Source organism: Gigantopelta aegis, chromosome 3 (genome assembly GCF_016097555.1).
Source record: "Gigantopelta aegis isolate Gae_Host chromosome 3, Gae_host_genome, whole genome shotgun sequence".
Taxonomy (NCBI): domain Eukaryota; kingdom Metazoa; phylum Mollusca; class Gastropoda; order Neomphalida; family Peltospiridae; genus Gigantopelta; species Gigantopelta aegis.
In genome coordinates this window covers 11,231,256-11,246,660 of record NC_054701.1, presented here as the reverse complement: position 1 = coordinate 11,246,660, position 15,405 = coordinate 11,231,256, and the positions used below count along the sequence as shown (strand labels likewise).

Genomic DNA, 15,405 nt, shown 5'->3' with positions numbered 1-15,405 from the left:
GTTTTTGTACATGTACACACGCGCCATATAAAAGTGGAATTCCTCCTACAATCTGAATTGGAAATTTATATCTTGTCAGCACCTGACAGCGAGTCATGACCAAATACCCTCACTACTTTATCATATCTATTTCTAAACATCTTTTGGAACCAGTTTTGTGCATAGATACGGTGTGAAATGTGTTTATGGCAGATTCATGATCGTCATGGCTTCTATTACACATTTTTTAAATATGTGTTATTTGTTTATGTGTTTTACTGGTGAGTAGATAGTTATATATTATCATCGATTTTCTTTTGTGAAAAACTTAAACTGAACAGTCGTAGAGTTAAAGTTTATTTTGTTTAACGACACCACTAGAGCACATTGATTTATTAATCATCGGCTATTGGATGTCACACATATGGTCATTTTGACAGTCATAGAGAGGAAACCCGCTACAATTGTTTTCCAATAGTAGCAAGGGATCTTTTATATGCACCATCCCACAGACAGGATAGCATATACCACGGCCTTTGATATACGAGAAATAGCCCAATGAGCCCACCGATAGGGATCGATCCCAAAGTGACCGCGCATCAAGCGAGCGCTTTACCACTGGACTACGTCTCGCCCTGCGGATAGTCGAAAGTCGTGAGATCGGTGAGTTGGTAACAATTAGTAGTCTTACCGTAGAAAACTCGTATCGTGTGGCGTTGCCTTTAAGGGTACTTTATGTTGTACATAGGCGGAAGAAGATTGCCAGTGCAGGCGGTCCCTCCTCCCCCCCCCCCCCCCCACCTTTCCTGTCATGGACAGAGGGGCCGACCTGACCTGACCTGGAGTCGTCACGAATGGATGATTTTGTTAGCATGTACACATACGTGTATATAAAATACTTTTCCATAAGAGTGCAAAGGGCATACCTTAGCACGAGTGTCCTCAAGCTGTTTATAGGGGCACGATTTAGCGAAGTCGGTTGAGTGCGCGCCTGAGGTGTTTGCGTCGCAGAATCGAACCACATTGGTGGACCCCCAAAAATGTGTTTCTTTTTCATAAATATGTTCATTATTAAAGGAACTGATCATAGTTCTGAGGTACATGAACCTTTTCTGTTACTAAGGTTATAATAAGCACTTGCTAAAAATATTTAACATAATATGTTAATATATTTTAACATAGTGTATTATACATGGGGTCAATACCCTTAACTCCTGTTGTGTGCTAGAATTTCATTATCTTAAAAATAATAATAATAACCTTAATAACAAAAATACAGTAGAATAGTAGTAAAATAGTAGAAAATCATTGTTTTAAAATATCATCTTTTTTTTGTTCCAGGAAAACGCGTTTTAGGCTTTTAGAGATTTCACATTTTCCTGGTGTACCAAAGGCCGTGGTATGAGCTGTTCTGTCTGTGGAGTGGAGCATATAAAAGATTCCTTGCTACTTGCTACATGTTTGACATCCACTAGCCGATGCTTAATATTCAATGTGCTCTAGTGGTGTCGTTAAACAAAGCAAAATTTTGGTACTTGAAATTAGAGGGGAAAATGTTTTGATTGAAAACATGTTTTATTGCATAAACAACAAAATGAATGGGCACAAGTTAAAAACCCGTTAGAAAACATTGTTTGCAAAATTGACTTGCGGGAGAAAATCTGGGTATATATGTAACAAAAATCTGTTCCATGCACGTCATCACTCTTCCAAAACAAAGGTGCAAGCGTCAGCAGTTGTGGGCTAAACGAAAGCTCGGATAGTATTACAATGTACACAGGACATACATTGAAAGTGTCATATGTCTCACAAAGATGGCGCTTTATATACAATGGTTTTACTCGTGCGTATCCTGGCTATCGTTTTGAGTAGTTTAATACATTGTTTTCAGGCGGGTATGCAGGAAGTTATGCAGGTGGGGGTCTAGACTGTGGCGAGTGAAGTTTATATGTAGGGTCGAATCATGCTCCTTTGAAAAAAATGTATTAAAAAAGAAGAAAACGTTGCTTGAGGAGGACACTTCCTTCTAATCAACACTCTTGTGTAGATGAGGAATTTAAAGAAAGTGTTAATGGATTTGTCAGTCAAATTCAGATGACGAATTTCACGAAAATGCAGAAATCAGGTATTTGAGAACTTAAAATTGGCGTAAACCATTTGTGTGTAATGCAAAAACAAGTTGACGTTATACATTTTGGTTTTGTGTAACCCATCATGGCCATTTGTATGTTGTTCTATATTTAATACGCGAACGATAAATGGGTTACGCAAAACTAAATAGTTTAAATCATTGCATTATATATATATATATATATATATATATATATATATATATATATATATATATACTACTCAAAAGAATTTAAGGGTCAAAAATTTATAACCAAATAAGTTTCAGAGTGTATTACACTGATGATGTAAACTACACAAAAAAATTAATTTATTGTTCCATATTTACAAAAAACCACAAATAAACGTCACTGTATACAAGAAAGTCACATGACATGCTGTCAAAGTTGAAGGTTGTCAAACATGGATTTTACACATTAGAACATTCGTTTAATAGTGTGTGAATCCACCCCTGGCGCGAATACACTCGACACATCGTTGCCTCATGCTGTTGGTCAGACGTCTGAAGAACTCTTGGGGAATGGCCTGCCACTCTGCCATAAGAAGTTGACCCAGATCATGAAGGTTGGCCGGAGGGGCATGGTTATCCCGAACTCTCTTGCCTAATTCGTCCCAGGCGTGCTCTATTGGGGCCAAGTCAGGCGAATATGCTGGCCAATCCATCCTGGCGATACCTTGTTGTCTGAGAAAGTCCGTTACCACCCTGGCGCGGTGGGGTCTGGCATTGTCATCCTGCAGAACTGCCCCGCCGCCAATCTGCTGAAGGCCTGGGAGAACCAACGGCCGGATAATCTCATTCAGATAGCGGATTCCATTCAGATTGCCATCCACCACATAGAGGGGGGTCCTGTGGTGGATAGAGATGCCGCCCCACACCATGACGCTGCCACCACCGAACCGGTGACGTTGTCTAACGTTAACGTCAGCGAAGCGCTCCCCAGGACGTCTGTAGACACGAACCCGACCGTCGTTGAACTGGAGACTAAACCTGGACTCATCAGTGAACATCACTCGACCCCACTGAACACGTTGCCACCGCAGATGAAGTGTGCACCAGTGACGTCTGGCCGTTCTGTGACGTGGTAGGAGTGGTGGTCGAACAGCCTGGCGACGGCAGCGTAGATTATTGGCTCTCAGACGATTGCGTATGGTTTGATCAGACACTCGAGTTCCAGTCGCAGTCCGCAGATTGTCACGTAATCGGCGTGCAGTAGTTGTGCGTTGACGTAGAGCCATATTGATGATGTAGCGGTCCTCTCTATTTGTAGTGCTTCGGTGTCGTCCCGAACGTGGACGATTTCGAACAGAATTCGTTGCTTGGTACCGTTGCCACAGTCGGCCAACGACACTCTGACTGACACCAAGTCTCAGAGCAACATTTCTTTGCGTATTGCCATCCTGAAGCCAAGCAATAGCCCTTCCTCGATCTTCGATAGTCAGTTGAAGTCGTACCATTGTCGAATTTGGAGTGTGCACCGTACACGAACGCAAGCTCCAATTATACGGAAATTCAGCATTGGGAATATGGAATACACGTGCAAAGCGTGCAAATGAAGCGCTTTGTGAAAAAGCAAGTTATGGGCACTTAGCAGACCTTTCGCTTTCGCCCTAATTTACGTGCAAATGTAAGCATGTTTTCGCCATTAGAACTAGTCGACAGTGTCAATGACAGTGGATTTTAATTCATTTATGGGTTGCTTAGACCCACTTTCGTCAAAATGGAACAATACCATGCGTGATATTATGGTCTAGCTAATATAATTGACATTCAGAAAATAATGTCGAAAATATCGTCTGACCCTTAAATTCTTTTGAGTAGTATATATATATGTATGTATGTGCGTACATACATATACATATACATATACATGTATATATATATATATATACACATTGTTATTTTTATTCTGGTTATTAACATATTGAACTGTTGCAGATGCCTCATCGTTATGACCGTACGAACTGGGGTGTTGATGGTGTTGTTGTTTATCGTCCTCAAGCTGTTGAGTGTGATGGGAAAAGGTAGCAGTACAAGACGTCCATAGCAGCGATCACAGGCAGCGGTGTTTCTATGGCAACTTGCAGGTAGAGATACTGGCGAACAAATCCACCTTCCAAAGACGCTTGGACCAGAGGTAGTGTCGTAGAGGTCATCTTGGCTGGAATTACTGTTGTCACGGCCACTACGTGAGACTGTCTTTGATGCTAATTCCTTTTATTACCTGCACTGTAAATAATGAAAAGACAAATCCCTATAATTGTTTATTTGTTCTATGGAATCTGTTTTGGCATCATTATATATTCAAAATGGCTGACTCACGTTAGAATCAACAGCAAGCTCAATCCGAGAGCTTGTCTCCTTGAAAACAATTTGGACAAACAGACAGTTCTGCCGGTGAAAGAGAGAGACTTCTTAATTGTTGGAATCGTCACGTCTCGGGAGAGTCTAAATACGCTAGTGTTGACTATGTACAAAACCTGGGCAAAACGTATACCCGGGAAAGTCATATTTTTCATAGGCAAAGGACCTGCCTATGTTGGGGATCTACCAGTTGTCTCCCTTGGTAACATCTTGGGCGATGTTTATCCTCAGCGATTCCTAGGTCTCGCTACACTGGAATACATGTTCAGGGAATACGGACAAGCCTACGAATGGTTTCTTCGAGCCGAAGACGACATCTTCATCAACGTTTCCAACTTGGAACTTTTCCTGAAAAGCTTGGACAGTTCTAAACCGAAATACATTGGCCAGCCAGGTCTGTTCAAGCCGAACGAGACAGGCGATCAAAACGTGGGTCCGACCACTCCTTTCTGCATGGGTGGACCAGGCGTCATTCTGTCGCGGAAGTCCATGGACAGTCTTGGTCCAGGCTTGTCAGAGTGTCTGAAGCCAGCTGTCACAAGTCACGAGGACACGGAACTTGGCAGATGTGTGTACAATATAGTCGGTATCCACTGCACGGCATCATATCAAGTGAGCTTATTGTTTGTTTGGTTTTTGACGTAAATGATGTCCTTGATTTAATGTGCTAACAAAAGAGTGATTACGAAAAATTAGTTTTGCGTTAGCTTTGAAAGTTAAAAACTTTATTGTTTGTTTGGTTTTTGACGACCTGAGTAACAAAATAAAGTTTTAAAGGGCCTGAGTGTACCGAAATAAAGTTTTAAAGGGCCTGCGTGTACCGAAATAAGTTTCAAACTTTCAACAATAACACAAATCTAATTTTGCGCAATCGTTTTTTTTTTTTTCGCGCATTAAATCAAGGACAATATTTACGTGGACATTACGGGTTACGCAAAAAAGAAATGGATTACACGAATTTGGTTTTGCGTAACCGACAAATGGGTTATGTAAATTTTCAATTCTCAGAGGCTTGTGATTAACATTTATTATATTCAATAAATAATTGCGTTATTTATGCCTCTCAGTATATTTATCCTCGTACTTATATCCAATTAAGGTTCAAGTTGGCTTTCCTCAGCTATCTGGCCACTCTATCCAGAACAGTGGGTTAGAGGTTAGTGTACACCTACCCACTGAGTCGTTACACTTCCTCTGGGTGGGAACCGTTATCGGGATGCGAATCCAGTACTTACCAACCTTACGTCTGATGGCTTTACTACCACTCCAATGAGGCCAGTACCAATGTTGTAATTCCAGACAAGTTCATCGTTAATTCAACCATCGGCATATACCGTTAAGTGTACGGTGTTTAAAGATGAATGGGAACTGTAAAAACATATAATAATACCCTTTCTGTATCTCCATTTCAGATGTCGAATCTGTTTTATCAGATACGGAACGAATCCACAATCCATCCAGTGCAGACGGCTCTTTTGTCGGCGTTGACAATCCACCCGTTCAACAATTCTTCACATGTTTATAAACTTCAGATTGTGCTGCAAGAACAGGTGCTTCGACAGCGGAGAATAAAAATCGCAAAGTTGAGAAATGAAGTCTCTCGGGTTTCCAACCAGATATACAAAACAATCACGGATAACAATAGGTCTGGTACAGATTTATTTATTTCGAGTGCCAACAATGAGTGGAGCTTTATTCAGTCAGGGAAATATTACTCTAGAAAGCATTCCTACCAGAAGCCTTGGTCGGGTCTGCGGTTCAAGGGAAGGCAATCTGACTTGAACACCGCAGTCGTGGAAACTTACAGACACATAACGTCAACACGAATCATGTGTTACGTCCTCACGCGGTATGCATACGAGCATCTGACACCAAGTCGCGGACTGATGCATGTCTTGACGTTAAAGTGCAATAATTCTAGACGTCGGCTTGTCTTGGTTCAAAAGACATTTGATTCTCCAGTTGTCGAGGAGCATCCGAATTTACAAGATATTCCTCTTCGACTAAAAAACAACATTTATATAGTACTCTTCATACACAATCAGTTGGTGCAATTTTTACGTTTTCTTCGGCATTTAATTTCTATATCAGGAGCATTTCGTGGTGGTATTTATGTGTGTGTTGCCGTACAGAGAGATATCCATAACGATCATAACAAGGTGTTAAACTATTCTTCTCAGTATTCGAAAATGAAAAACATTCATATAAATGTTTCAATACTGCAAATTGGTGAGAGACATCAAAAAGGAATTCACCGGTGTATTAACTCGGTTCCGAAACATGGTCTCATTTTGTGGACTGACCCTGGCGTGGTGTTCACAGCGGGATTCTTAAACAGACTTCTCTTGAACACTGTGGAAAAGAAACAAGTATACTTCCCAATCACCTTCAGTGCGTTTAACAGAAGGACAATCTGCTATAAGAAGAAGATGTGCAATAACACGTTATTTAATCTGGAGGAAGAGCGGGGAATGTGGCGCTATTTTGGATTTGGAACTATGGGAATTTATAAATCTGATTTGGTACAGGTTACGACTTTCAATCGAAGCAATAAAGATTTGGGCCACGAGGGAACAGAACTGTATAATGATTTCCTACAGAGTTATCTACATATATTTCGAACGGTCGATCCAGGCATTACGTTACTGAACGATGATACCAAATGTACGTTTAATATTTTACAAAGCCAAACAGATGCTTGTCGTAAGCTCACATACACGTTCTTTGGATCGCAAACAAGGTTGGCAGAAATGTACTTGGATCATATAAATTCTGCAAATAACAGCTTACAGTAGTTCTATTCTGCAAATAACGACTTACAGTAGTTCTATTCTGCAAATAACGACTTACAGTAGTTCTATTCTGCAAATAACGACTTACAGTAGTTCTATTTACCGGGTTTCGCTCGTTAGATATGTTTTAAAACAACCCATTGTAAGATATATGGTATTTAACTGCCCTTCGTGTACGTTTTTCTATGTACCAAGGGTGACCAACTCTCTATTTAACAAAGATGGCGAACTCAACGATTAATCATAAAAGACTGGGCATTTGGGGACGAAAAATCACTTTCATTGTTCGAGTATTCATTCGAGAAGTACATTCAAGCAGTATTTCTTCTTCAGCAGCATTAGGTATAGCCATTTCAGATATACTGTTTGAATGCTCAGTGCCATACTCCCAAGTTTTCATCATTCCGTTAAAGATGTATAATGGTTTACAGTATTTATATCTGAATTCATCGTATGTCTATACTACTTTGTATAGCAGCTGCAAGCTTGCGGCAATTGCCATTTGTGATATTGACATCATCGATGTATCTATGACATTGTAACGTGTTTTGAGTAACACAAATATAAAATATAAAATGAAATATGAATAAATGGTTCCTGTGTTTATGTTATTCTTATGACTTGGAACTGTTTACTACTACGTGTGAAATTCAGTGTATTTGTAAATGTTCTTGTTAAATGTTTTATTATTATAGACTACATAGCGATTATAATTATACTTAACTTGGGTTATAAATTACAGTTTGTGAATAATAAATAAATTATCTCATTGGCGTAAAAGAAAAACGAAATTTAAATATGAAACAGGCATCGCTGTTTTTTCGGTAAGCGTAGCCAATGTGGCGACAGCGGATTTACCGTCCTCTATTTCTCAACAAAGTATCGAAATGAGAAGATCGGACACCAAATAACCGGGTCTCCCCAAAACCAACAAGTAGGTCCAATGTCTTTTAAGAGTGAGGGACATTCCTGAGTTTGCTGCACTGTAAGATGGTTCCGACTAATAAAACATTTCTACGATTAAACTTACATATTAATTGTTTTGGTGGGGGGTTTTCAATATCAGTGTCTGTATATTCGATGTGTTTCTGGTCGTCTTAATATTTGTAAGAAGCCCAAACAGGACTTTTTCTTCAAATAATTTCGTACGTACGAAAAAAATCTTTTTTAGGAATTAAAATGAAATGTCGGAAATAGAATAAAAATTATTTTCATCAACTATTTCTTTCATATTAAACTGACATGTAAATATTTTATAAATACCTATTTAATGATACTTTACCTAATTTAGCATTTACTTATTTGGGCTCTCATTGATGTACAAAGTGGTGTTTACTCTTGAAATTAAAATAAAGGTGTCAGTAAACAGGAGATTTGTTACCTTTATTGGAACAGACTATAACATATTTTGATGATATGTGTCAATTTCATTTACCCGTAAACAAACTTTTAATTTAAAATTCAATCTGATTAAAATTAGCTCTACTGGTATATGCCAGTAGATCTAACAGCAATGCGTGGACTCCCATGTCCATGTGACATTTCATCTATAAATAACAATTTAAATATCAACCAATTACACTTCGCCTTTAATAGCGTGATTCGGGAGCATATAAATTCTAAAAATATCGGGCGAGACTATTTATGCAACAGGCAAACTTGTTGGTCTATTTCAACATTGAAAAAACAAGGGGGAAAGTGCAGTAATAAACTCTGGATTGTATACTGGTTTAAACAGATTTTATGGCTATACCATCGCGGGGTTTTTTTCGTCTTGAAACGAATTTTATATAAAAAAAATTAATTGAAATTAGTTTCCGGCATACTTCGTAATTCACCCGAATCATTTCGTATACCCTCGGCATAATCCCGAATGTTTTCAAAAAAAATTCAAATCACTGGCATGATTTTGCAAGTAAGGTTTTGATTGGTCGAATGAAAGTTCAACTGGACATGACCTCCAACAGGCTGCTGTTAGATCCACATGTAATAGTGGAGTTAATTTTAATTAAATTGTTTAAAATTGCAAATTAACTGATTATTTTGAATTGCAGCATAAATTATTAATTAAGACCAGCATATTTAGTGAATATAAATTCAATATAAGCACATTACAAATTTACCCAATCTTGCAACCACTTAAAGGTGCTATATTAGAAGTTATATGTGAGCATCTGTTTGTGACAAAGATTCTCCAATAAAAATTAATTTTTTACTAGTAGATAAAATTACTTCATATAATCATTTATGGGCATTTAGTTAAAGGTGTAGTCTTTAAATGTTAAAGCAAAATTTAATTTAAAAAATGATTTGCAATAGCTGTTATTATGCAACTTTGAGATAGCACCTTTAATACCGGTATAATAGATCACAAACTCAGAACGGTTCTTTACAGTTTTGTTCAAAAGTTGCTTATAATGTCTACAAACATTTTGTTTTGGAGAGGAATAGGGGTAAACTGTCATCAGAAACAGTCCCTCACATATTGTAACAGCAATGAAATTAACACCAAACTTTGTTGTAGTCTTTTGCAATAAAGTGCACAAATCACCTGTTTACTGACATGTTTCTTTTAATTTCAAGAGTAAACACCACCTTGCACATCAATGAGAGCCCAAACAAGTAAATGCTAAATTAGGTAGACTATCATTAAATAGATATTTACAAAATATTTACTTGTCTGTTTAATATGTAAGAAATAATCGACGAAAATCATTTTTATTCTATTTCAGACAGTACTTTAGTACAAATATTAGAACGATCAGAAACACGTTTAATATACAACCACTAATATTTTATGCAGAAAAATATAATTGATATGTAATTACAGTCGTCAAAAAGTCTCTGTTAGTCGATAACATCTTAAAAATGGTAGCAAACTCAGGAATGTCCCTTTAAACAATAGGTTCGTGACTTAAGATTTAGGAAGTACTTGACAACAGTTAGACATGATAATTGACAGTTGTCAACACCAAGTATGCTTTAGCCCTATCCTCACATATAAAGAGCGTAGAGGACACTAGCTAGCCTCTGCCACATCTACTAACGGAAAGACGCAAAAAAGTAAAGTTTGTTTTATTTAACGACGCCACTAGAGCACATTGATTTTTTATCCTATCATCGGCTATTGGACGTCAAACATATGGTCATTCTGACACTGTTTTTTAGAGGAAACCCGCTGTCGCCACATATGCTACTCTTTTACGACAGGCAGCAAGGGATCTTTTATTTACGCTTCCCACAGGCAGGATAGCACAAACCATGGCCTTTGTTGAACCAGTTATGGATCACTGGTCGGTGCAAGTGGTTTACACCTACCCACTGAGCCTTGCGGAGCACTCACTCAGGGTTTGGAGTCGGTATCTGAATTAAAACTCCCATGCCTCGACTGGGATCCGAACCCAGTACCTACCAGCTTGTAGACCGATGGCCTAACCACGACGACACCGAGGCCGGTCCATCGGAAACACAAGACCGGTTTGTCAGACCATTGTAAATAACGGCTATTTAGTGTCTAACATATAAATATTTGTAGATTTGTTTGAGAGTGAAAGAGGGAAGATAGGTTTATCCTTCTAAAAAGCAACATGGGTTATTTTTCTTTTCGTGGGGTACTGGTTAGATGGAGGGAAAACACTTTTAGTGAGGGTGATTGATTCTGAGAACACATCAGGTTTTTTATTATTATTTAACGACGCACTTAACACATTTTAATTATGGTTATATGGCGTCGAACATATGGTTGGGGGCCACACAGATTATAAGAGAGGAAACCCGCTTTCGCCACCTTTTGATTGGCAGCATGGGATCTTTTATATGCAGCATCCCACATACAGAATAGTGCATACCACGGTCTTTGTTACACTAGTTGTGGGACACTGGTCGGAACGAGAAATAACGCAATGACGCTGTCCTGGGCACACACCTCGGCTATCTGGGCTGGCTGTCCAGGACAGTGGGTTAGTGGTCAGTGAGAGAAGAGGGTGTAGTGGACTTACAGCTATCCATTGAGTCGTTAAAACTCGCAACTCGCTCAGGATGTGAGGCGATACCGGTCTGTCTGTTGTTTTCTTGTTAAAAAGACTATCATGAGGCTTTCTCGTCCTATAAAGTGGCTGTCCTCCTTCAAGAGAGATTTCATTTTATTTCAACTTATTTTCGTGCTTATATCTAATTAAGAAGGTTCAAACACGCTGTCCTTGGCACACACCTCGGCTATCTGGGCTGTCTGTCCAGGACAGTGGGTTAGTGGTCAGTTAGAGAAGAGGGTGTAGTGGTCTTACACCTACCCATTGAGTTGTTAAAACTCGCTCTGGGTGGGAACCGGTACCGGGCTGCGAACCCAGTACCTACCAGCCTTATGTCCGATGACTTAACCACGACACCACCTAGGCCGGTTTTAAGATAGGTCAGGTCATAGGGCTTAACGTACACATTCAGAGTTAGCTGTTTTAGCACACGCTTCAAGAGAGAGCACTTGAAAGAGCTTTATAGTAGCAGTCCTTTTGACTCTGTTGTGTGCAGAGATACGAATTTTTATTATTGTAAAATCTTTTCTTGTTCAGATTTGCCACAATTGTAACATGTTTCCGACTAAAGGGTCCCCTTTGACACAAAATACAGACATCTTCGTGTTTGGAATATCAATGTGTGTACATTCAAGCTGTTTCTGGTCGTCATAGTGTGTGTACATTCAAGCTGTTTGTGATCGTCCTAGTGTTTGTACATTCAAGCTGTTTGTGGTCGTCCTAGTGTTTGTACATTCAAGCTGTTTCTGGTCGTCCTAGTATATCTACATTCAAGCTGTTTCTGGTCGTCCTAGTGTTTGTACGTTCAAGCTGTTTCTGGTCGTCCTAGTGTTTGTACATTCAAGCTGTTTCTGGTCGTGCTAGTGTATGTACGTTCAAGCTGTTTCTGGTCGTCCTAGTGTTTATACGTTCAAGCTGTTTCTGGTCGTCCTAGTGTTTGTACATTCAAGCTGTTTCTGGTCGTCCTAGTGTTTATACATTCAAGCTTTTTCTGGTCGTCCTAATGTAGTAACTCAAATTTCATTTCACTTCCTAAAATATAATTGTTCATGTGTACGAAATTGTTTGAAGGTAATACCCATGTTTTGGCTGTTACAGACTTTAAGACGACAAAACCAACAACATTATATTATTACATACAGACACTGATATTCTAAACAAGAAAATATTTTTAAAGGGACTATCCTGAGTTTTCGCTGCAATTGTAATGTACGATTAAAGGGACATTCCTGAGTTTGCTGCAATTGTAATGTACGATTAAAGGGACATTCCTGAGTTTGCTGCAATTGTAATGTACGATTAAAGGGATATTTCTGAGTTTGCTGCAATTTTTAAGATGTTATCGACTAACAGAGACGTTTTAGTGATTGTAATTACATATCAAATATATTTTTTTGCACAAAATATTAGTGGCTGTATATTAAACGTGATTCTGATCGTTCTAATATTTGTACTACGTTAAATTTCATTTTATTTCCTAAAATATTTTTGTTCGTACATACAGACACTGATATTCTAAACAAGAAAAAAAGTGTAATATGTAAATTTCATCGTAAAATATTTTATTAGTCTGAAACATCTTACAATGCAGCAAACTCAAGAATGTCCCTTTAACAAATCCTTTATGATGACTAATATTACATAATATTAAGTATATTTTCTTGTTTATAATATCAGCGTTTGTATAAATAAGGTGTTTGTCGTCTCCTAATATTTGCAGAAGCCCAGAGTAGGTTTTATCATCCAATAATTTCGTACGTACGAAAAAATATATAATAGGAAGTAAAATGAACGACTGCTGCAAATATAAGTACGCGACCGAAACACATTAGATATATACAGATACTGGTATTCTAAACAAGAAAATATATTTAATCTTGGTAGTACAAAGAGGCTGTGTTAGTTGGAAACAACTTATAATGGCTGCAAACATGCACGTCTAGTTGTTAGAAAGGATAGATGTATCACAATGGCAGTAAACTCAGGGTGGTATCTTTAAAAGCAGTCTGCTGTAAATGTCAGTGCAAACAAAACATAATGTATTCAAAATCACCTGCCCGAAACCGTACTGGGCATGTTAAAAGATAATCTTTCTCTCTCAATATCACCGAAACGCACCTAGTTTAATCTTTCTCTCTCAATATCACCGAAACGCACCTAGTTTAATCTTTCTCTCTCAATATCACCGAAACGCACCTAGTTTAATCTTTTGTTACTTCCCGTCGGTGGGCCCATTGGGCTATTTCTCGTTCCAGCCAGTGCACGACTGGTATAACAAAGGCTGTGGTATGTACTACCCTGTTTGTGGGATGGTGCGTATAAAAGATCCCTTGCGCTAATCGAAAAGAGTAGCCCATGAAGTGGCGACAGCGGGTTTCCTCTCTCAATATCTGTGATCCTTTACCATATGACCCGTAAATAAAATGTGTTGAGTGCATCGTTAAATAAAACATTTCCTTCTTTTTCTTCTTCTTTTGTTACTTCACTTCACTTCAAAGAAAATGTCTTAATAATAAATCGTGTATGCATGTAGCATATCCATGACAAAGCTAACAAAGAACCTCTCTCGAGTCCCACAATATATATGTATCCGATGTATCAACTTGCACTCTATCGTTTCAGCTGATAGAGACATTCTCACTAACTACTGCCAGTAGGTGCACTTTATACCAAGGTTAATTCACATAAAGCATAAACAAATTGCGTTTGCGGAAACATGCCGAAAAACAAATAGATAGGATATGTCGGCATTTAAAAAATATATATATATGTGCGTGTATATACTACATTCACCCCTGCGGGTCAAAATAAAATGCAGGGCTGTAGCTAGCGGAGGGGGGGGGGGGGGCCAAGAAAAAAATCCGGAAAGCATTATAGAAACTTAAAGAAAATTCTCTTAACTGTTTAAGGAGTTTTAGACTATTAACTACTCAGTGCCCCCCCCCCCCCCCCCCCCCCCCCCCACACACACACACCAAACAAAAAATCCTAGCTACAGCCCTGAAATGTTAATATCCATGCTCTCATTCCTCCTCTATATTAGTTTAAAAACAAAAATAATACATTAGAAAAAAACATTCTAGGTGGTATCGGGTTTCCGGACACATACAAGTTTCTTTTTTAGGCATAACGTTTATTCTTCTTGAAAAAAGACACCTTTAAATAAAATGTCTTCTACTGAACTATAAGCCTACGTTTTTGGTGGCTGTAATATAGACTGATGGAAAGAAGTAACGGAACACATGGAATTGTAGACCACCTTTATATCACTGTTAGCGTAGTAATGTCTGTACTGATGTTGTAATGTGTCACTGAATGTTGTAATGTGTCACTGAATGCTGTAATGTGCCACTGAATGTTGTAATGTGTCACTGAATGTTGTAATGTGTCACTGAATGTTGTAATGTGTCACTGAATGCTGTAATGTGTCACTGAATGCTGTAATGTGTCACTGAATGTTGTAATGTGTCACTGAATGTTGGCAGTGTCGAAATGACGGCCAGTAACAATGTCTTCAATTCTCACACCATGGTTCGATGCTTCCAGTTACCTAACGACCACCCCAATATTAAGACCACTCCGCTATTAAGACCACTTTTTAAAGACCGGAATATTTCCTTATTATTTTATGGGTAAAACTACCCCGGTATATTTATTATATTTAATTAATAAAACGGTTAAATGTGACGGCTATTATATATAACGGGCGCAGCCATTTTGTACCATCCCAGTGAATACGCCCTCTGGCGAGCCGGTGGTTACGTAATATTTAACTCGTCACGACAGGAAGTAGTCTTGGAACTGAAGAAACAAACGTACCTGGTTTTTGCAATATGTTCTGTAATAGTAAGTCAGCAATAAGTATATATATTATTTTACATTACAAAATAAACTACCATTGTCAAAATGTCGAAATAGCTGTATCATGTTTTGTCAATGCAATAACCTACGTAATGACTGGCCTCGGTGGCGTCGTGGTAGGCCATCGGTCTACAGGCTGGTAGGTACTGGGTTCGGATCCCAGTCGTGGCATGGAATTTTTAATTCAGATACAGACTCCAAACCCTGGGTGAGTGCTCCGCAAGGCTCAATGGGTAGGTGTAAACCACTTGCA

At 38.6% G+C, this 15,405-nt stretch overlaps 1 protein-coding gene across 1 annotated transcript; it reads left to right on the top strand.

Moving 5' to 3' along the window:
• The first annotated feature begins 1,873 nt into the window (after window positions 1-1,873).
• Window positions 1,874-7,867, top strand: LOC121369470 (chondroitin sulfate synthase 1-like). The gene is made up of 3 exons (XM_041494573.1): window positions 1,874-2,104; window positions 4,046-5,083; window positions 5,884-7,867. The coding sequence occupies exons 2-3, from the start codon at window positions 4,346-4,348 to the stop codon at window positions 7,264-7,266; spliced, it is 2,121 nt and encodes a 706-aa protein (XP_041350507.1). The 5' UTR covers window positions 1,874-2,104; window positions 4,046-4,345; the 3' UTR covers window positions 7,267-7,867.
• The last annotated feature ends 7,538 nt before the right edge of the window (window positions 7,868-15,405 follow it).